Here is a 23913-nt window from a genome sequence, read left to right on the forward strand (position 1 = left end):
CCCTTGTGTTTAGGGCTGTGAAATTGTAAAATAATGAGGTTGTAAGCTCTTAAATATTCCCACTAAAGATGATATCAGCAGCAGTGCTTGGTTATGTTATTGCACTGGGGGTCACAAAGGATGCTAAATGCCTCATCACAGTGTGCTTGTGTGTTTTTATTCTGGCTATTAGATTCTCTAAATCTGAGATTTGACAAAGGATTTGAGGTGACATCACTGTCTTTGTACATGAAAGGAAATATCAAAATGAGAAGGGATGTTTTCTTGACTAAGCAAAATGGAGATCTGAAGGCATCTGTAATGTCTGTAAGAAATAAATGGAGCAAAATAGGATCAACCAAAGCTTATTAATAGCAAAGCTCAGTTGTTTTTTTTTTTTTCCAGTGGAAAAGAGGAAACTGGTGATTAACTCAAATTGGGGGGGGGGAGGGGGGAACGACGACACACGACACACAAAACTGAATCAAAATTTTCACAGAATTCCCTGATTGCATCAAAGTTACCATTAGAGTTGTATTTTGAAGAAATAAACTCTTGTGGCGATTTCCTTTTGACATGTTTCTGTCAAGTAAGGATAAACAGCAACTGAATGTCATACTGTGTAATAAAATGTCTTTCAGATGGGTCAGGTGTTGATGCTAAATGAAAGCTGGATATAGGTTTTTAAATATCTCTTATTCTTGAAACTGTAAGAAAGTTTATAATCTTGCAACTTATCTTCTTGAAACAAGTGTTTCACTTGTAGAACTTCATCTTTTAGTTGTCTGCTGCCTGTTTAACAGGAAATAGCCCAATGCTCAGAATGATCAGAAAGTTATTCTAACTGGCAAAATTCTGTGTTCATGTACAGTGCTAGTTGAGAAATGTGGAAATTGGAAGGCATTATGTGGCTGTGGCTTTGACTGAAACAGGGTATTCTTATTTTCATTTTTCCTGGTCATTTGCTACAAATAAAAGACTGTCATTTTTGCTTCAGCTCACGTACTTCCTGTGAGGGGGCAAGTCTTCCAGAATGATTGCAGTCTACCTCAAGAATTGGAGCAAATAGTCTTGAATAAAACAATATATTAAGTCATGTGCTTCTTCAGAATCCAGTGCGTCTTTAGTGTGCTTATAGGCGTTGAATTTAATTCTTTTAACTTAACTATAGTTAATCTAGTAGTTCCTTAGCTGCGTAAAGACTAGAGTTCTTTTCCCTTGGCTCTGTGGTCTAAATACCTTCTGCACTTGTACCTTCAAGTCTGCCTCCTGCAGTGGCAGGCTGCACATTCCACTTCTCAGAGAAGTGATTTTGTTGTTTGTTTTTTCTCCATGCATCATCCGTACCCTTAAAATGTATTTTTTAAATAAACCACTAGATTTATTTAACATTTATCATTCTAAAATGTTAAATGCAAAGTATATAACCTATATCCTGTGTCATGAAACACAGGAAAATGCTGCATTTCCAGAGTTCTAGCAAAGTTCCTCCTAGGGCATGAAAGTTGAATGTGATGCCCAACATGCTTTAAACTACTGTTTCATAAAGCAGTATGAAACTGTTTGAAAGTGTCAGTATAAAGGCGTTGTTTGGAATACAGGGTTGTCATTCTGTAGTATTGTAGGCCTGGTTCTTCTCTATACTGTTTCTATAATGCCAGTTCCTTCAGTCCTCCTGAGAAGGAGGTAGCATGGGTGAATTATCTGTGGTTTGCATGCAGTTCTTTTTGACCTGGCCTTATGCGTGGCCTTATGTGACAATAGTGAGTGTGCCATGATAGGTAGGCTAAATTCAGTTCTCAAAATACCTGCCCGAGATTTGGCAACTGCTAGGTATTACCATGAGGTTAGAATTTGCTCAGACAACACAAAATTAAAGCATTAAAAATACCATGAGGCAGCCAGTTCCCATTCAATATTAGCATTTAAAATGCTAATTTAATAGTGGAGATTTATGAAAGGAAATGTTCATGCTACAGACGTAAATCCCTGGGCACATAACTAGAGACACGCATTTATGCTTCAGTAGTTGTGCCAAGCTAGTATAACCTGTTTTAACAGTCTGCGTGGCTGTGAACCTACAGCTGGAGTGATTTTGAGCAGATGAATGATTGGGTTTAGAAAGTATTCTTTGAAGTACCTGATTTTCTTAATGCTTTGATTACATATGTATGTTTCTTAGCTTATGGTGCTAGTTTAAAACTGCCTCCTTAATTTCTATTTAACCTGAAAATCTGAGGTTATTTTTCATACTTTCTTGTTACCAGAGAAAATATGTTTTGACATGGATGCATTGATTGTCTTGATTTTTGGTGACACCTTCCTACCTTCAAAAAAGCAGGGGTTGTATGTGTACATTTATTTTTTCTTAACATGATTTAGACAAATCAGTGACTGTAAACTAACATTTTTCTTAGATGCTACCTAAATTTCTTTGATTTGTTGAAATGGATCTAGCCCCAAACCAAAAACATGTCCAAATGAATCCTTTGAGACCACTGTCTCAAAAGAAAAAATGAGGAATTGGTTTTGTCCTGTTATTACAGGCTTCAGTTTCTTCTTTCTCCCCAGCTTTGGTCAGGAGTCCTAACATATGCCTGTATTTATCAGCAGTCACTTATTTTCCCAGCACTTAATACAGGCTTTTCCCCCTCTTAGGGTTATTTCTCTGTGTAGTTTGAGGAGTTTTTCCTCAAGCAGATGGCTTGCCTTTACATCTGCTGACAAAATTCTGAATAAATGCAGACCTGAAGTTGGGTGATTTCCTGTGTTTAAGATGTGAATTGGATACGATTCAAATGTAAAAATTACAAACATGCTTGAAGTGTTTGAATATTTAAGCTACAGCCTTATTGCTAATCTTTATTTTTCAGTCAGGTGGTTAGGGTAGATAAGAATGTGATATTTAATAGGCTGTGCAAATTCTGTTAACCAGGTTCTTACGTCTTGTTTAATGTTTACAAAGTCAACCCAAGTGACCTTGAAATGAGCAGAAACATTATTCTGGGAGCAGTATCAGGTTTTTTCCCTTCAGTTGTCTAGGTTGGTGATTCCATGTTGGTGTATTTGCACAAATGGAAGGGGGGGAGTTAATTAAATAATGAAATTTCATTATGTAGTGTGCATTTTTCTCCATATCCTCATGCTTTGTAGCTTGTACTTTGAGCAACTTTTTCTTTCTCGCTCTCTCTTTCTCGCTCTCTCTTTCTCGCTCTCTCTTTCTCGCTCTCTCTTTCTCGCTCTCTCTTTCTCGCTCTCTCTTTCTCGCTCTCTCTTTCTCGCTCTCTCTTTCTCGCTCTCTCTTTCTCGCTCTCTCTTTCTCGCTCTCTCTTTCTCGCTCTCTCTTTCTCGCTCTCTCTTTCTCGCTCTCTCTTTCTCGCTCTCTCTTTCTCGCTCTCTCTTTCTCGCTCTCTCTTTCTCGCTCTCTCTTTCTCGCTCTCTCTTTCTCGCTCTCTCTTTCTCGCTCTCTCTTTCTCGCTCTCTCTTTCTCGCTCTCTCTTTCTCGCTCTCTCTTTCTCGCTCTCTCTTTCTCGCTCTCTCTTTCTCGCTCTCTCTTTCTCGCTCTCTCTTTCTCGCTCTCTCTTTCTCGCTCTCTCTTTCTCGCTCTCTCTTTCTCGCTCTCTCTTTCTCGCTCTCTCTTTCTCGCAAGTTAATTCTACGTATGGGAGCTCCATGTCATTGCTGTGACCATCTTCCCACATTAAATACTACAGTATACATTTGCAACTGAAAAAGGTAGACTTGGATTAGACATTAGGAAGAAATTCTTCACTATGAGGGTGCTGAGGTGCTGGTACAGGCTGCCCAGAGAAGCTGTGGCTGCCCCATCCCTGGCAGTGTTCAAGGCCAGGCTGGACGGGGCTTGGAACAATCTGATCTAATGGAAGGTGTCCCTGCCCGTGGTAGGGGGGTTGGAACTGGATGATCTCTAAGGTCTCTTCCAGTGAAAACCCTTTTGTGATTCTATGAAATAGTTGCTATCTAGTTTGTCAGCAGTGAAGCCCAGCTGTAACAAAGGGCATATCCGGTATATATAGTGGTTATGCTTCTTTCACGCTGCATTCTTAAACAGAAATTATTATTATGCTTGACAGATGTTGCAGTACTCCTTTGCATATCTTTGCGATTCTTTGACCCTGAAAGATTAAACCCATAAACGTAAGGCATTAGGTACTTAATAATAACATGGAAGAGGGAAATGTATTTGTGTTGAATATCTTGATTATCTAAAACATTACCATGCAATAATCAGAACAGTAGTGATGACTGCGATAATTACATTGCAGGACTGATAAAACAAGGTTTCACTTTTAAAATTAACACCTTTTTTACAGAACTTGTGGCCTCTCTGGTACTGTTTCAGTTAGGTTTTAAGTTTAATTAAAAAATACCTTATGCTAGTAGATTATCTTCTCCTAGGTAACAGTATTTGTGGTGGAGATTTATTTTCAGAGCTTTTAAGCAGGAATTGTTAAGTATTTATCTCTTTATAGGTTGGAAATTACAAGCGGACAGTAAAACGGATTGATGACGGTCACAGACTTTGCAATGATCTTATGAATTGTATTCATGAGCGGGCACGAATAGAGAAGGTCTATGCACAACAGCTTACGGAATGGGCAAAAAGGTGGAAACAACTTGTGGAAAAAGGTAGTGTGTTCTGATTTTGAACTCTGAAACCTTAAGTGGTTTCTGTATATCTTTATTTTGGTAAGTACAGTGTAGAAATTGTGTGCTTTTTTAGCCTGTAATTGAGCCTTTGCAAAAGGCTTAATAATGTGACAAATGACGAAGCTTTTACTGATTTAAAACAAACAAAGCCCTGCTCCTCTGCTGGTTTGCTTGTTTCTTACTGAAGCAGATGAATCTTGCCTTCAGTGTTGAGGTATCCAGGTAGATTCAGTTCTGGAATCCATCTGGAGAACCAGCTCTTTCTACTAGGTAACTGCTGGTATAGAACACAGTTTGAAAGTGTATCTGAATAATGAGGGGGCAGTGGCTGTGAGGAAACACTGGTAATAAAAGACATTTTCACTGCTCTAATGGAGGCAAATATGATAGCGTTTTAATATAATCTGAAATAGTTCTGCTTATCCATGTTGAGAAGCTGAAATCAGCTCATTAAGGAGGTAATAAGTAGAATATTGAGACTCATGGTGCAGGGAGAAGGAGGCCAGGCTAAATGAATATTGTTCTGGTGTAAAAATTTGTAAGATTCTGAATTTGTCTGAAAAGCAATTGTTCCATTTTCTAGGTTTGCATCGATATTGCTGTTTACAAGTGAATATAAATCAATAGCTTCAGATAGTTTCTTGGGAATATAAGTTCCATGTGGGTGATGGTTACTGAGAATGACACTTTCTGTTGTGTTTAGGCCCACAGTATGGAACAGTAGAAAGGGCTTGGTGTGCTTTTATGTCAGAAGCTGAAAAAGTGAGTGAACTACATCTAGAAGTAAAAGGTTCACTGATGAATGAAGACTTTGAAAAAATCAAGAACTGGCAGAAGGAAGCCTTTCATAAGCAAATGATGGGAGGATTTAAGGAAACCAAAGAAGCAGAAGATGGATTTAGGAAAGCTCAGAAACCTTGGGCAAAAAAGCTGAAAGAGGTACAGCAGTAGATTATGTATTAGATATCCTATGTTATAGTATATTCGTGTCTCAGATCTCTACAAGGGAGTAAACTCCCTATTCTCTCTGCTGGACCCTCCTTTCTTAAACAGATCTCTTGCTTTCTGTCCTCTTCTGAAAATAAGTATTTTTCTGTTGGTCTTTCCTAATCTTGGTGACTTCAGTGAAAATCTGGGAAAAGTGGAATATAAGTTATCATTTTAACAGTATCTGATTTCGTGCATTTCAAAGTTAAAAATTGCTCGAAGAGATGAACAGGAGGAAAGTGTTTGTGTTTGGTTTTTATTTTATTTTTTTTTTCAGTGTCATAATATTCTTAAATAACAGGTTTATAGAAGAAGGGAAGCAGGAGAACATGGGTATCAGGAAGAACGTTCTGGTGGGGGCTCTCTGTAAACCTTTTCTTGAGAATGTTCCACACTTCTCTAATATGCATGAATGACAATTTTTCTATGGTGAGAGAATGCTAATTCATAAGTATTGCAGTGCTTTCCTTATGTTGATTCTTGTGTACTGTTTGTTCCTTGGCCTAAATTAAAAACAAAAATATCCAAAGAAAGAGAACATCCTTAAACAAAACCTGACACTTGGGCATTGCAACATGATTATAAGGCTGAAAGATTCAGTTGATGGTTGTTGTATAAACTGTCCCAGATGCAAATAATCAAATTGACTTTGTAGGTGGAAGCAGCAAAGAAAGCGTACCATGCGGCCTGCAAAGAGGAGAAACTGGCTATATCCAGGGAAACAAACAGCAAAGCTGATCCAGCACTAAATCCTGAACAACTTAAGAAATTACAAGACAAAGTGGAGAGAAGCAAACAAGATGTACTAAAGGTATACTGTATGCTAACATACCATTTGTATGCAGTCATTTTAACCTATAGTTTTATTTAAGCCTTTTTTTTTTCCTTCCTGAATTTGCCATGGACTATGGTGTAGCTCACTTTCAGTTACAGTTCTTTACTAAAATATAGTATTCTCTCCAAAGCATATGTTACTGCCAAGTTCTTCTGTGAAGAATTAATAATGTATTGCCTCTATTTCATGTTAATACTTTCAGCAAGGAACAAAGCAGAGCAAGACAGGGAACTTCTGGGACAGTGTTCTACTCATTTAGTAGTGAGGGTTATTTCACTTGAGATGCTGTGAGATAGGTGCTTAAAATTTACTGACAGCATCTGAGCTTGAAGCCATTCTTGACTGCAGAATGCATTATTTTTTAGGAACACGGATAACCATTTAAATAACTAACTACACTTTATGACATGATGTTCTATTGCATTCATTCTCCTCAGCAGGCTGGTACAGAGAGGCTTTTCTTGTGTGACTTTCTTCAAAGACATCTTTTCCTTCTGAGAATGCTGTCCTGTGATCCAAAGGACTGATGTTATGTCATGTGGAATCTTTTAGTGCCTGTCTGACTTATTTCTGTAAATTAGGTAGCATCTGAGGTTCTGTCCGTTAACTGAGCTTGCAGAGTTGCGATTTATGTTCACAGGGATGTATACAATGTTTGGGTTTTTTGTCACAACTCCCAGTGGACTATGTAAATATACTGAAGGAGAATAGATAACACTTGGGAGTTATTTGGAGAACTTTAAGTAAGCAACCTGTAACTTGAAAGACTGTCTGTTGACTTGCTGTGTGGATTCTTGTTTTTTATCTTTAATATTACAATAACATTTGTCATGGTTTCTCTTAAAAATCCGAGAAGAGGTTTAGAGCTTTATTGTAACAATTCTGCAGTTTCGGTAAATAACTTATTGTGACCTAGCATAGGGACAGTGGTAATGAAAAGCGAATGCATTTTGGGAACTTCTGGTCTAAATCTTGCCCATTACTACATTGATAAGTCTGTTATGTAGGATAGTAATAAAATATATTGCTAACAGTTTGTTTTTCCACCCCTAGACAAAAGAGAAGTATGAAAAATCACTGAAAGAATTAGATAATGCTACTCCTCAGTATATGGAAAACATGGAGCAGGTATTTGAACAGTGTCAGCAGTTTGAGGAAAAACGTTTACGTTTCTTTCGGGAAGTGTTACTGGAAGTGCAAAAACATCTTGATTTGTCTAATGTTGCAAGGTAAAACTGCAAAACTTCAAAATTAATGCTGAATAGTTTTCAGTGAAAAGTAAGCCATGCTTCAAGTAGAGTTTGGAACCTGTTTGTTTCTAATGTGTTACATCAATTTGCTTGAAGTGTAAGTGAAAGAGCTTAATTCTTTGTTTTGTCTAAGATCAGATTAGCATCTATCCCTAACATTTGCTAATTTTATTTAATGCAGTGTTAAATGAACCAAGATCTCATTCTTGTTGCATTTTTACAATCAAATGTGTGCCAAAATCAAAAGGATTCAGAGCTTAGGATCAGAAAATGCTGGATCAAAGATTGGGAAAGGAGGGTTTTGGAGTATTATGTATCTGGCATGTTTAGTGGAAAACAATCTAGAATTTGTTTGTGCGAGACAGCATGACCTTTGTAGTATAAACGCATTTATTGTTAAAATATTAGACCTCCGTCTGAAGGAATTATCTTAACTAGGAGATAAATGTTAAAGATGTGTTGGTTGGCCATTGCTGAACTCTTGTCCATCTTAAGTTCAAAGTCTGCTCCTTATGCTGTCATATGTATAAAGCATGTCTTGTATTTTGTTCTTCCAAAGCACAAAAGTGTAGAACAAATCTCCAAAACAAAAAAAGTGTAGAACAAAACTCCAGGAAAATAGCCTTGCTCTGTTTTCTACGGATGTAGACCTCCAGTTTATTGTTGATTTAATCGATGGCGAGTGAGTCATTCCAAATGATTTATTCTCTTTCTAAAAATACGAGCCTTTCTGTTGTTTAAATACATTCAAAGAGCCATGAATGGGGTTGTGGGGGGTGTGGAACCAACCATACTGCATACGTATTAAAGCAGTCAAGCAATATATAGAATCTGAGAAATCTGGAAGTATATTTTAAGAGAGTTTGACTCCTTGACATGTAGCACTAACGAATTCAAATTCTAAATTCGGTGCAACTTGGTTCTGTCCATCTAAAAGGATTTTCTCTGATTTCTCTAGCTTGAATGCAGACTAGCAGTTCTCTGTCTCTTATTTTAAGCCTTGTGGCTGTTGTGTTAAAACCTCTTTATACTCTAAACTCTGTGTTGCACCATACTGTTTTTTTTTTTTTATATAATACAGTTGTACAGAAATGCAGTTGTATTTGTAGTCACTGTCTGTAGAACAAATGCGTCATGTGCATGGTTCAGGATCAGAGGATCAAAGTTTCATCTGCAACATGACTTCTGTAAAATACTTTTTACTTATGAGAACTCAACTTTAATGAAAAACAATTAGCCTAAGAGATAAGTAAAAGTAGTAAGGTGCTTTTTTATATTATTTGACATTTGTCTAAATAGTACAGTTAGTAAAATCAGAGAGGAGCTCAAATAGTAAAAGCAGTTAGCAGATATTATACCTGCAGAGGAAAATTGTTTAACCCATTTAATTTCAAGTTTGAGATTTTTATTTTTATGGATTCATTGGATTAAAAAGGAGTTTTCACAGAGTGCTGTGGGCTTAGCACAAAAACAGTTTCTCCTGTCTTGTAGACAATCTTTTAAATTCATAAAATTTCAAGATTGGCATTCAATAATTTAAATTCATTCTTATGTATATCCTACGTTTAATGACAGCCAATGAAGTTACTTTATACAGCAATCAATTCTAAAGAATTGTCCACAGAATTCTAAAATCTGGCAAATAAGGATTTTATGGTTTTGTGAACTTTCAGCAAGCTTACTGGTTGGACTACTCCTTTTTTGCAGGTCATTGATAGGTCTGTTAGTTTTAAAAAGTCTGTCTTGCTATAAGCTTTTTGAATACTATTGTGAACTTTGAAATACAAACTTAGTTTTTTAAACCTGACTAGGGGATTTGCCATGTTTCTAAACGTCATTCTAAATTTGAAGACAAATTTGTTTTGCAGTTACAAAAACATCTACCGTGAACTGGAACAGAATATCAAAACAGCAGATGCTGTTGAAGACTTGCGGTGGTTTAGAGCTAATCAAGGTCCAGGGATGTCAATGAACTGGCCTCAGTTTGAGGTAAGGTCCCAGTATTTACAACCCAAACTTGTTTTGTCTATTTTTTTTCTCTTTGCCTCTGTCATAGTCTTTCTGGTGTAACAATTACATTCAGGCTTCTGGCCGTGAATTTTGTTGCTTTTACAAGTCATAGTAGTTTTCATTTCTTGATTTCCATTGGGCTCTCCTTATCTCCCAGCTTTTTGAGGTTAATTATATCAGACACCTACTTAAAGGTAACGGGGTAAAACAGAAAATTCCTATAGTGAGGTTTGGTTTTTTGTTGGGTTGTTTTTTTTAACCTAAAAAATTACTGAAGTAATGAGTATGCCGTGGTTTATTTGATACACGCCTGACAGCTGTATGTGTTATTCTTCTCCCCTTCGGTGTCAGTCTTCAGTTTGAATCTGCTTGCTGTTAGCAGATAATTACAGTGTAGGCAGGAAAGACTTAAGTGAAAAAGTTTGAAATAAATACTTCAGTCCTGAAAATTGGTATTTATAAATCTTAACTATTTTTTTTGATGTTGTTATGTTAGAACAGCCTTAGTCAGTTGGTAATTTTATTGCTGAATGCCCTCTTCAAAAGAAAGGAGGTTTAAGTGGTATTCTGCTAACTACTACAGGAAAGAAGTACCAAAATGTATCAGTGCAGAACTTGCTACCAGAATATCACATAGCTGTAATAGAGATGAGTTTGTCTGACCAGAATCATGGGTTTAGTTGCAATAATTTCTAGGTTTAAATTAATGGAGTGGAAGCATCAATTCTGGAGTGTTCACTGTTCCCTTATTAACCATAATGGAAAATAGCAGTTGCTTTTTAAAATACTGACCAACTTCAGTTTAGAAGGCTTGAGAAATAAAACTTACAATATTACTGCAGAGTTGCTTTGCCCGAAATGCTGAACTACGGTTACTTCCGTGTGGGGAAACTACCATCCTTTTTCGTAAACATTATAATTAAGAGATTAAATACTGTTACTGTGTTTCTAATCAAGTTGTTTTTTCTCATTTACATGCTACAAGGATGACGTAAGTAAAAAAACAAAACAGCATGATCAAATGAATATGAAATTGCATTATAAACTGCAAATATGCTTAGGTCAGTGGTCTTTAAAGTATGCTAACTCAGAAATCCAATATGTATTTGTACAAAGTTAAAATAATGAGGTATGTCTGAAAAGTTAGCCAGAAATCACTGAAGACTGACTGTGCTTGATGTATAAACCAATAGTAACAGCAACTTGCAAAACCTTAGTGTCCCATTAAGTATTAAGAATACTTATCTGAAATGGTATCTTTTGTATAGCAAACTATCTCCTGACTGTGTGTTTTTTATTTTTAAGGCTTCTGAGATCAAACATGTTTAAGCATAGGATATTTGCTTGAATCCGGTTTGTTCTCTGTGGGTTCCTGCTTTATATAAGTAGGCAGCTTAATTTGATTTGATAGGTAGAAGTTGTGTTTAGGCTTCATCATGCCTGTCTGTCTGCCTTCTGAAACATCTGAATGGCTCAGAACGTCAAGGAGGAGATACTTTACAAATGCATCATGAGTCTTGTCAACAGTTGTGTTGATTTGAGCCTTAATTCTTACGGATGGCTTAAGGACAGTAAGTTTCACTAAATGTAAAGTACCTTAAGGGCTCAAATCTTAGGGACAGGAGAAGTGATACACAAGTTTAAAATTAGCTTCTTCATAGGTCACTCTTGGAGCCCTTCTTGAGAAGTAAGCCCCGTTTTAAATTAGGTTATAATACCTTCTTAAATTAAATGTAAGGTTTACCTTTTAAAGCCAGATGTCTTGGCTTTCTTTAAAACAGTGAGCGCTCTCAGTACAACTTTTAAGAGCTGCACTGGCCAACTCCTTTTATTTCCCCAATTGTCTGCCAGATGTCTGGTATTCTCAGTCTTTTCAAGGTGTTCAGAATACTAAGCAGGGTAGTACAGGTAACCTTGGGATTTTGTGAGTAGCACAGATACTGCTTTGCATTTCTAGGGTAGGAACTAGATGAGAACTATAACTGAAACACTTAAAGTAACTTATTTTTTTCATATTGTGCTGTTGTATGTATAAATCTGTGTTCTGTAACTCAGTCTGAAAACTAAATGTGATCGTTCAATTAAATTTCTCAATCATGCTTTACATTTATTGACAGGAGTGGTCAGCAGATCTGAATCGCACTCTCAGTAGAAGAGAAAAAAAGAAGGCTTCTGATGGGGTGACTCTAACTGGTATTAATCAGACAGGAGATCAAGTTTCGCAGCCTAACAAACATAGCAGGTATTTAATTTTTTCATGCCTAAAAAGACTAATTGGAAAGGATTGTTATCTTCAAGTACACTAAGCTCTATAGGATCAAAAAGTCACTGTCCAACCAGATGTTAGTTGTGATGTGATTCTGCAGCTTATAAAGTATTTTTTGAATTATTCTCCATTTCATATTTCTCTTTAATTAATTAAAGAGACCAAAGTGTAATTAAAAGAGATCAAACTTAATGAGAAACTGAACTTTCTGTAGCTGATCTGGTAGTTAAGTCTGTTGCTCTCTTCCCATCTCTAGAAATGACAATTAAACTTTGGAATCTTAGAATCATAGAATCCATGGCGTTAGAAAAGACCTTTAAGATATTGGATTGCAAAACAGTTGCTTCAGTATTTGGGATGTGATTAATATAAAATTGTTAATATCAATTGCTGTAGAAAGAAATGAAAATGGCTAGAAAAATCACACTGCCTTTTATTGCAGGCAGTAGGAAAAAGAAATTATGGTCCACGAAGGATATTGTAATTCTGGAGGAATGTATCATGCGTGAGATTTTGTGAACTTTCTTGAGTCTTAAGCTGTCCTTGATAGATATTTGGGTTTCTGTTTGGTTATGGTTTTGGTTTTTGCCTGGAGAAGGGGTCTGCTAAGAAACTGCATAGTGGGACGCCAGTGTCAGTGTTCTACTCTAAAACAGATAGGGTCACCATAATGCTCTTTCTTTTCCAAATTAGCAGTCTTAGTGTCCAGAGTAACACAGTGCAGTCAGTACAATCAAGTTACAATCCCTTTGAAGATGAAGAAGATACTGGGAGTACTGTCAGTGAAAAGGAGGACAGTAAGATCAAAAAGTTGGTGAAATGTTGTTTTTTTTAATTGTTTTCACACTTGCACTTTCTCTATCCAGGGTTTTCTGTTTTTGGTTTCTGTAACACTATGCCGGTCAGTGCATGAAGTCCTTTTAAGCGGTTATGTAAGCAACACTGTAACCTAACTTGTCTTTCCTAACAGATGCCATATCTGTTGCCTTGATCTATGGTTTGAAACTACTGGGGTTATTGGCAGTTGCTAACAGAACTGCTGCTGCTTTTTTTCCTTCCTTTACCAGTCCTGTAAACTGTTAAAACCAACAGGTTTTTTGTACTGCAACTGCTTCTGGAGCTTTACTGCTCTGTGTGTTCTTGCTGAATAAGTCTGCTTTTATGATTGCTTTCTTTTTGTTTAGGACCTTCTCAAACAGCTGCCTGTTACTTCAGTGCACATACTGGGGGTGTCATACCACTCTCTTAAATGGCATGTGCATGCTCAACACTGAACTTTTGTTTAAATGATCAAGTTGTTGCAGTGTAATGAAGTTTCTCTATTGGTGGATTGCAACATGCAAAAAGTGTTGAAGGCTACTGCAGAGGTGCATAGAGATGTGGGAGGAAGGTTCTGCAAAGCAATGTCTTATCCTAAACCAGATAATAGATTATACATGTCATCTAGTATCTGCATACCTTTAACCTTCTAGAGTAAATAATCCTGTTGATTATATAGGCTTATTGGTAGAGGAGTTTTTGGAGTTCATGGGGAGGTTGTCTTTGATACCTTTTTTAATTTTGCCTTTTTCTAACTTTGTAAATGTATTGCAAGAATGCTGCTGCTTTTCTGCCTTAGAGTGGAGGATAAGCTTAACTCATATCTTGGTGGTATTTCTAGTCTCCTATTTTAAGAGCAGAAAAGAGTAATTGAAAATCTGTTTTCAGTGTTAGCAGCTATGAGAAAAACCAAGGCTACCCTACAGATTGGTCTGATGAGGAGTCCAACAATCCCTTCTCTTCCACTGATGCAAATGGAGACACTAATCCATTTGATGAAGATACCTCTCCTGCAATGGAAGTGAGAGTACGTGCACTCTATGACTATGAGGGCCAAGAGCAAGATGAGCTCAGCTTCAAAGCTGGTGAGTTTACAGCATTTACTTAAATCACCCCCACCCCCCCTTTCTCCTTTTGATAAATATTCTTTTCTCTTCAGCTTTTATTTTCTGAAGTTGTACCTGTCCTCTGAATGTACAACTTGCAATATCCTACCTAAGCCCCCCCCCTCCCAATAGTGCTGCTTAGTATCCCCCATTCAGAAGCACTGATTTCTGATCTGTTTGGAATGTGTTTGGATGCATGTTTGAGATTTTCTTACAGTTTTACATTAAACAAAATGAGTTGCAGAACTAATAGAGTCCTGTCTTCTTTTCTTTCTTGGTGACAGGAACAGCTGCTGCTTTTAGCTGTCTAGAAATGTTAACCCAACTTTATAAAGTTGTTGTTTTTAAAGGAAAAGACACAGCAGTTAATTTTAAAACAATATCTGATCAACTGATTTTTTTTCTGTTTAAACTGGAAGCATCCCTTTTTTGGCCTCCAGCTTCCTACAGTGCTAACTTTTTAAGGTTCAATATTTAACTATAGACAGATAACTTTTTCCTTTCTTTCCATTCCCCCTCAGTAAATGTAAGCTCAGTAACACTCTTTACCTGTTTTCATCTTATATTAGGCTACACTTACTATACATCTTCCTTCTTAGGATGTTACATTTCCCTTGAGCCATATACCCTATTCCTTTTTTACCTCACTGCTATAGAACAGAATAGATCCAACTGACAGGAGACACACATGCCACAGTATTTGACACATACGAAGTTGGCACAAGGGCATGATGGCTGCATGCCTTGGATGCTTGGATGCCCTCCAGTTCGCTTGGGCTAGCGCTGCCAGCCGCTGTGTCCAGGCAGCTTACTCAGCCCCCAGAGTGGGAAACTTCGTTTTTTATGATCCGGCCAGCCCGTAGGCAGCACCCTCTAGTGATGAAAGGTGAAATCTATGCCCTGATCATGCCTTCAAGCTCTAATTTCAGTCAATTGTTCTTCTGTCGTGCTCAAAACTGCACATTAAAACTTTACCGACCAGGAATTCCAGAACAAAATTGCATGTGAGTAGTTTATCAAAAGCAAACAGAACTTCAGGTTTTGCAGATGAGACAGTTAATCTCGTTGATCTTGTCCCTTTTCCTGTTTGCTTGCCATTTACTTTCTTCTGTAATGACTGATTTAGTCGTGGAGGAAAAAAAGGATTCAAGTGTTGAAAGAGTTTAGGATAACTTCTAGTTCTACTTCCGTTTCAGATGGGGTTTGCAAGAAGTATGCTACTTCTGCACCATCTACTATGAGTCTTAGATGGATATTACAGCTGAAAGTTGATAGCCAGTGATGTACCTGAGCAGTGAACTGCCAGACTTCCAATCTGCTTATGGAGCAAGCTGGTGCTCAGAACAGTGTTTTTCCAGGGCATATTATAAATGTAGTTTGCGTGGTTTAAACTAAAAAGCCCCACAACTCAGATGTTGGTGCTCCTGCCTTCCACTCGCCTCCCTCCTTTCTCAGTAGTGAAACCTTTAGACATTTGACTTTTCTTCTTTGTAGATAATTGTAGGCTTCCTGAGAGGAGCAGTGGATTGGTTTGTCTATTAACTGTGCTGAATTGTGCCCTGACAGAAGGACAGTAGTAAGCAAACATCTGGAGCTTTCTTTGGAATGCACAGCGGCTAAGATTATTTTTCATTCTGTAGACTTTAATGCTGCTTTTTCTTAGCAGGGGATGGAAGTATGCTAATCCTTTTGAAATATGTGTATTGTGCCTGTAAAGCAAGAGGGTGGCATTCCAAGGGTTTACAGTAACAAGCCTTTCAGTAGCAAAACTATGCAATGTTTATACACAGAGATGTAAAGGTTAAATACAAAGTTAGATATCTGATGCTTTAGTACCAGCTGTGTGACTTTGCATCAAACTGTTTGAACCAAGTGGTTCTCTGAGTGAGGTCTGTAAAAATGAAGTACAGGGAGTATGAACTGTGGGATGTACATATGCTTAATTTAAAATAGCTTAATTCCTTTGAAGGAAGAGCGTTAAAGTACAGTTAAAGTACAGTGTAACACCAAATTACATGATTGTATCAATCATAGGGAAGGGATGACATGCTAGGCTAAGAATCTACTTACAGGAGCTGAATTACAGAATGGCTGCAGTCAAACTTAGTTTTGAGGCAGAGGTATTAGTGTGACTAGGTTTACACTGAACTTAAAAAGTCTAAGGAAAAAAACCTCACCAGGTCGTGCAGGAGACAATTTAAAATGTATTCACGCCTGTGTTCCTATGTAGACTTCTGTAGACTCCTAAGCAGCTGTCAACAGAGGATTAATGCATTTTAGGGATTGGTTTAAATGTACATGGATATCCTCAGATAGGATTTCCTTGGGTATTCAAAGAATCTGCCTGCAAAGCTTTTGTGATCACTTCTGGGTGCATGCTGTAGAAATATATTCTGCATAGTGTCCATTGAATGTACTTTAATACATGAAATTCCTTGTTATTAATGGAATACTTCATACATCTTTTGGCGGTTTGTTCTGCCTTTTTTTTTTTCTTTCTTTCCTTTTCTTGGCAAATGACTATGGGAGGCTTACAAAGAGGAAGAATAACTTTGTTTATTCCTATCTTATGAGAGCTTTTATAATCACGTAACAGGATGGGATGCAACCATCTACTAGATGTATATCTCACCCTACTGTCTCTCTGCCTTTGAGAATAAATAGCTGCAGTAAATGTAGTCCATGCAGTGTTGTCAAAATGTGTTATTGTATATTTATTTATACAATAAATAAATGTCTTTATTGCAGTTGTTAGACCGTTTTCTGTAACTGTTATACAGATGATGCTTAAAAGTGGCAATAATTTCATGGACCTCCAAGATCAGTGAGCTTCCAAGCCCTAGCTGCTACTACATGTGCAACTGCATTGCGGCTTACTGTTAATGCAGTGTGGCTTTTTGATAGTCACTGGTTTTGCTCTGGATTAACATGCACTTCATAGAAGTAGAGAGAATGCTTGGAACTGTACACTCTCTCATTCTGCCGCACTAGAAATAGTGGTAAAATGTCTCCATAAGCTAAGTACAGCCTGCAGTGCCAAACACTTTCCTAATGTTCTTCTGTTAGCTCTCTGGTGAGCTTAGAAACTGGAGGAGATGAGGCTTTAACTTTTTTATCTAACAGAGGAGCTATGGGAGATTGACACCTTGCAAGGATTTAATGTGAAGCTTGTCCATTTCTACCAAAGAATTTATAGTCCCTAGGCTAATTCATGTTCTCCTAAATGATACCAAGGCTGTATATTTATAGCCGTTTGGGATTGCATTGTGGTTAGTAATATCTTCAGCATGTATTTCCTATTGCTAACTAAGATGAAACACGAATCAGTTTATCTAGGGGAAAAAATTGACACAAATAAGTTGTACATAAAGAAATAATTATTACTAAGTGTGGCCTCTTTTGCCTGGCTGAAGTGGACATTCATTCGCTCATATACAGCATCTTCGTGTCTGCAGTGGACATGCAGATAACTGTCATATTACCTACCTGTTATTACTGAAAAGGTTACAGTTTATTAACAATGCTCCTTCTTTTTTCAGGGGATGAGTTAACTAAAATGGAGAATGAAGATGAGCAGGGTTGGTGCAAAGGACGCCTGGACAACGGACAAGTTGGCTTATACCCAGCAAACTATGTGGAACCAATCCAGTGACAAAGGACAACGCTAATACAGAAGTGTTACAGAAGCTCATAGGCTTGTATAGTATATATTTAAAGTAAGAGGAAGCTGAATGGTGTATAGAGTGTATATATTTTAATGGAAAGGCGAGAGCTTGATGTCGAAATCATGATGATTTAAAGACAAAAGCTTGAACTAATAATTTGATACTGGTTTCACAGCTTGTGCACAATGCAAAGGAGAGGGGTTAGGTTGAAAAAATACTATGATAGGAAAAATATTTTTAAGCTTTTTCTCCCCATGTGGTCTGTTATTGTGAATCCTAAACATTTTTGCATTTCTATGCTTGTGCCTCATCCTGCCCTAGGTATGTGGCTTACGCTCACTTTTGTTTAATCAGTTATTTTAAGTGACCTTCAGTAACTCGCAACTTGAATTTTAAAGATTATTATAATTAATTTTCTATTTGTTCTTAGCGATGTCTGAAAGATGCAGTATTTTTTTATTTAAATGCTGTGTAGTTAAGCACCTTTTTTGTATGCTTGGATTTATCAATCAATACTTAAATTATGACATAGATTTAGTCACCAATTGACTGAATGAAAACTCCTTCCATGTTATAGTAATCTTTCTATGTTGTCAGCATGGCTTGAAGTTGTAAAACAAATACTGTAATAAATATCTGTTACAGAAGGCTATTTGTAGCAGAGCTATCTGCAGGTGTCATGGGTTGGGATTCTATTATGAACGTTGTTTACGTGATTTGACATTTAAACTAAGAGTTTTCCATCTAGAACTTAAATGGCACTCAAAAGAAAGATAAATTATATGTAAGCCCCAGAATAGTAGCTATTTCCTGCACATGTTTGCAGGGAATAAGGATGAACTCCTTTAAACTGCTAATGATTTTTGGGTGATTTGAAATGTTAAATCTGTGAAGGCTAATTTTTTTGAACAGAGAAGACTGTAAAATATATGAAATGCTTTTTATTAAGAGCCTATCTATGTTGTGTATATGTACATATAATTTGATATTCCAAAATATAAAGAGCATGGCTATTAGTTATCAAGCCTTTTTTTGTCAATAAGATTTAGACTGTTTTAAGAGTTTAAATTATAGGTATATTTAAATCTGCTTTCCTGCCATATTCATTACTGTACCATAGACAAAGTATTCTGTGATTAGATTTTCAGAAGTACAGTAAATACACTAACATACTCAAAATCTGTATTTGTGGATAAATCTATGGGTCAAAATATAAACTAGCTTTAGTCCTTACATGGATTATTGTAGCAGAACACTGTAAAATCTACCTTTGTTTGCCATTACAGCTCGGCCATCTGTAATTGTGTCAAATAGTATGCATTTGTTACATTTAAAGTGGGTTGTAAAATTATAGCAGATTTGTGTTTAAAAAAAAACAAACCCAAACAAAAACCCAAGTATCAGGTAAGTAGATATGCTATGTTAGGAAGCTAACAAATCTGTTTTGAAGCTAACAAATCTGTTTTGAGGTAACTATAAAACACTGTTGGTAGTCTTGGATTTTATTGTTTGCTTTTGAGCTTATAGATATATTTAGTCGTCATTTTCAATGAACCAAAATGTGCAGGCTTAGAAAGTGGATGTATGTATATGTCTGTCAAGGAAAACTTACCAACATGATTGTTCATTCACAAGACGGTTACTAAAATTGTCAGGAATTACTGGTTTGGGTCTCTGTATTGTAAAATATTTTAGAAAACAATAAAATCTGTTATCTCTTAAATACACAGAATGCACCTTTTACTATTTCAGTGTACATGAAATGGTCTTATGAATCAAATGATCTCTGCGGTTTACTGCAGTTCAAGGTGACAAAATCTGCATTGTCTAAGCAGGCCATAAAGAGGAGTATTACATCAGTGGCATTGTGCTACTGTTAACAAAAAAGGGGAGGTGCAGTCAGTGCACTGGGCAAGGGGCTCTTGGCAAGACATTGCAGCATAACTCTTTATGGAAAAAGAGACTGCATCTTTTATGTGTATGCAGAATCTATCATGATGCTGCTTTCGGTGGTGTAATCAAATCTGGTAGAGCTTGGGTGAGCAGTTAAGCTATTTATAGCATCTGAATATTTTCCTTTTGTGAGTTGTCTTGTTGACTGGCAGTGATTGGTGTAGTAGTGTTTGTGATGGCTAGCTGAAAGTTGCATCTCGTCTTTCCCATCAATTCTGCATCTTTTAATCTAAACAAAATACCTAATGCTGGATGTCCAGTTTGGTCAACGCACCATAGAATCCAAGTGGGAGGGACCAAGGGAGGTCTCTAGTCTGGCTTCCTAATTAAAGCACAGTCAGCTCTGCATTCAGACAAGCTTGCTCAGGCCTTTGAGCTAGTCTGGAAAACTTCCAAAGTCTGATTTCATAACCTCTCTGTTCAAACTCTTACAATGCTTAATGATAATATTTTTCCCCTTTTAATTTGTGGTTAGGACCTGCCGTATTGCAGTTGATGACTATTGTATGTCATTCTGCTATGCTTGGATAGAGCTTGGCTCTGTGTTTTGGTAGCCTCCTTGTAGGTGCTGGAAGGCTGCTGTTGGGTCCCCCAAACTAATCTCTTCTCCAGGTTGAACAAGCCCTGTTCCCTCAGCCTCTCCTCACAGAGCAAGTGCTCCATCCCCCTGATGTCCCTCCACTGCCCTTGCTCAAGTTTATCAGGCTCTTGTACTGAGCGCAGGGGTAGACAGGAGGGTGTCTGAAACTGGACAAAGTCTTCCATGATGCTGAGTAGCAGAAGCTAATGGCAAATTTATAAAACATTTTTAAAATAGTATTTTTACATTACTGCTGACAAAGTATAAGCAATAGGCCATTTAAAGTGTTTTGATACTCTTACTAAACTTCACTTAAATGGGAACTTTGGGAAACAGACTTAAGTTTGGCCAAATGAAAACAACTAGTTTCATCCTCATTTTGAATGGACAGCTGAATTCAATTGAAAATTTTGCTTCAAGAACATGAATGTTATCTCATATGTAGTATATGGAGTTTGACTATACTCATCGTAGCCAAAATTAGAATGAGAATGCAGGGGACATCTGGAGGCTACCTAGTGCAGCGAGGTTGCACTCAAAGCACCTCAAAGCAGGTCCAATTACAGCAGGTTGTTCAGGGCTTGTCCAGCTGAGTCGTGAACATCTCCGAGGAAGAGGAGTCCACCATCTGTCTAAGAAACCTGTTTTAATGGTTCCTCACTTTCACTGTGAGGAATTTTTTTTCCTTACATGCATCGGAATTTCTGACATTTCCTCTTGCACTTTGTTTGTACACCTCAGAGTCTGGTACCATCTTCACACTTTTCCATTTAGGTAGCTTTAACCTGGTGGCTATACTCTTGCTTATACAAGCTGGTGTGCTGTGGGCCACCTCTGCTATAAGTACATGCTCCTGATTCATGTTGTTCACTCAGATACTCTGGTCTTTTTATGGAGAGCTGCTTTTTGTCCTATCAGCATCTGGCCTTTCCTGCTGAGTTGGAGTAGCTCTGCAGGTATAGGACACTGCATTTGCCTTTGAGGCTCATTTTTGCATTCTGCATTTGTTCGTGAGGCTCTTGTCATCCTGTTTCTCAAGAGTTGATCTCTCACTGAGCAGTGGCCCTCTATACACTATAATTTGGTATCATCTGCAGGCTGTCGAGAGTGTGTTTTGTCCACCATCCAGGTTAGAAAGGCAGTAAGTACATCCACGTTGCCACGGCCTCCTTGCAGGTAGTTGGTAGAGAGCGGTATGGTCTCCCCCGAGTCCCCTTTTCTCCCAGGACTCAGCATTAAGCCTTGTTGAACATCACACAAGCTTCAGCCCATCCATCCAGCCTGTCCAGATCCCTCTGCAGAGCCTTCCCTAGATCAACAGTCCTGCCCAACTTGGTGTCATCTGCACACTTGCTGAGGATGCACTCAATCCACTCATCCAGATCATTGATAAAGATACCAAACAGAACTGGTCTCAGTAATGAGCCCTGTGGAACACCACTTGTGACCAGCTGCCAACTGGAGTTAACTGCATTTGCCACAGTGATACCTGCAATGATCACTGAATGAATTAGGTGCTTTGTCTTTTTAGTGTAAAATTGGTACTTCTTGCCAGTAATTGATAGCATTGATGAATTTATCTAGTTAAGATGGAATATCAAGAGAATCTTTTCAGGAATATAACAGGCTGTTTTTATTAGAGAAGGTGCACATAATACAAATTAATATTAAAATTCCTTGTAAATCATTATTTCTGCGGCTGAAACCTTGACACAAAGATACTGAACACACTCCCCAGACTGCCCTCTTGCTTTGCTTGTAAACTACACGTACCTACATACGTCTGAAAGTCTTACTGCACAACTGGCCACGTTTCAAAAGGTGTAACCTCTTCTCTAAGAATGACTATAGTAGGTCAGACTAGTGGGTGCTTTGGGAAGAGTGTAAGAACACATAGTGATATTTTAAACATATTATTTTCAGCTTTCAAAAAATCTGTGTCGTTGCTCCTATGAAAAAAATATAGTTCTTTCCTCATAATTTTGAAAGTTCAGTTCACTGAACACCACACTATTGTTCATACAGGTCTAAATGAGTACTGCAGAAAAGAGAACCTGTGATCAGTTCCACAAAGGGAACCAGTAATGTTCATTCTTAATAGCAGCTACTTCTGACCCCATTAGAGAAGTTCAGACTGTATTGTTATTTGGCATTTGACTTTTGAAATTCCCTTGTTGCTTTATCTAGGCAATCAGTACTGTACCCGATCCTTTTGCAGCTATTTTCCACTTCTGTGATCATAAGTTATTTAATATCAACAAACTGCCAGCTTTCTACTCACTGGTTTTGTAGATAAATATTCAAATCTGCAAGTCCATGCATGAATCCCTCTGGGGGACACACTGGTAATCTCTCACTTTTTATTACTGTAGTCAGTAACTGATTTATGAAACGACCATTTCGGTTATTTCACAGCAGTTTACTTCAGCTTTTATGAGGGACATCAGCAAGAACCTTTTGAAAATCCAACTCTCCAGTCACCTCAGCTAGATCACCTTTCTTCATGACCTGTGAAATCTCCAACCCTGTGCGGTAAACAGCCGTATCAGTTGCGAAGTACTATGATGATAGATATTTCTAGAATCCCTGTGCAGAAAACACTGAAATCTGATTGCCCTGCTGTCAATTAAATGCTGCATGCAGCAAATACAGGTGGGTTTTGCAATGGGATGCTTCTTCTAGCTGTAGCTTGGCAAGTTCCTCGCGTTGCTAATAGATGTGGCTTACCTAAGCACAGTAAGGATTGAGTGTGCAGCAGGACTGTCTGTAAATTCCAGCATAGTAACTTTTTGGCTTTGTATTGAGCAATGTTGTTGAGATGTAGGCTGCTTTCAAGAATGGAAAGCTCCAAGAAACCTCACCTGTTAGAAGTGGTTATGCTTCTTGATGTTATCAGTACAAACAATGTGTTAGTACTAAGTAAAAATGTATTACTGCTGTGTTAAACTGCTTTCAACTAGGTTTTGATGTAACTACTAAATTTCATTTCCATATGGTGGGAGTAGACATTTGGGTGCTTGATCTTTCTGTTCTAGAGATTTTCAGCGTGGATTATTTGTCCTGGAATGATACATGTCTGGGACTGTGTTGGGTCTTTGAGGATATCATTTGCAGAGGGAGGTGTCGTGGTTTAAACCCAGTCAGGCAACTTGTTCACTCACTCCCCCACCTTCTTTCCCTTCCCCTACTCCTGGAGGGACGGAGAGGAGAACTGAAAAGAATGCAACTCCCACAGGTTGAGATAAGAACAGTTTAGTACCTACCTAAGGTATAACACAAATCACTACTGCTACCACCAGTAATAACAATGATAAAGGAAATAAGGGAAGAGAATACGACATCTCACCACCAGCTGACCGATAACTCGCCCCTCCAGCCCAACCAAGCTCTGACCAGTACCTCCTCCAACCCTGCAGTCTCCCAGCCCTTCCAGGTAACTCTCAGTTACATCCTGGGCATGATGTGCTGTGGTATGGAATACCTCTTTGGTCAGTTTGGGTCAGGTGTCCTGTCTCTGCTTCCTCCTGGCTTCCCCTCCTCCCTGGCAGAGCATGAGGCTCACAAAGCCCTTGGCCAAACCAAAACATCATTGTTATTGGCTCTGTTCCTGAGCCGAAAGTCAAAACACTGCCCTGCACCAGCTACCAAGGAGGAGAAAAATGACTGCTACTGCTGAACCCAGGACAGAGGCTGGCCTGAAACTTTGAGCTACAGCTGTCATGAGGTGACATATTTTCATTATGCACAATATCATTCTGAGCAGCGACAAATTGTTCAGTGTGACCAAGTTTT

The 23913-nt window shown here is 37.9% G+C and overlaps 1 protein-coding gene across 5 annotated transcripts in view; it reads left to right on the forward strand.

Annotated features, from left to right (window-relative positions):
- The window catches only part of PACSIN2 (protein kinase C and casein kinase substrate in neurons 2), a 56645-nt gene extending 37334 nt beyond the window's left edge, over positions 1-19311 (forward strand). For 3 of the 5 annotated variants that reach the window (XM_061472090.1, XM_061472095.1, XM_061472092.1), the window contains 9 exons: positions 4473-4629; positions 5354-5589; positions 6293-6448; positions 7526-7701; positions 9591-9711; positions 11850-11974; positions 12692-12808; positions 13706-13902; positions 17463-19311. In XM_061472090.1, coding sequence (XP_061328074.1) covers positions 4473-4629; positions 5354-5589; positions 6293-6448; positions 7526-7701; positions 9591-9711; positions 11850-11974; positions 12692-12808; positions 13706-13902; positions 17463-17575 — 1398 coding nt within the window. In that variant the 3' untranslated portion in view covers positions 17576-19311. The remainder of the gene's footprint in view (positions 1-4472; positions 4630-5353; positions 5590-6292; positions 6449-7525; positions 7702-9590; positions 9712-11849; positions 11975-12691; positions 12809-13705; positions 13903-17462) is intronic. The other 2 variants (XM_061472091.1, XM_061472093.1) reach the window with 2 other exon arrangements.
- Positions 19312-23913: the final 4602 nt, after the last annotated feature.

The sequence above is a fragment of the Pezoporus flaviventris genome, unplaced genomic scaffold, assembly GCF_033815535.1.
Source record: "Pezoporus flaviventris isolate CSIRO_AGI_PZ_B2104156 unplaced genomic scaffold, CSIRO_AGI_Pfla_v1 ptg000070l, whole genome shotgun sequence".
Classification (NCBI taxonomy): Eukaryota; Metazoa; Chordata; class Aves; order Psittaciformes; family Psittacidae; genus Pezoporus; species Pezoporus flaviventris.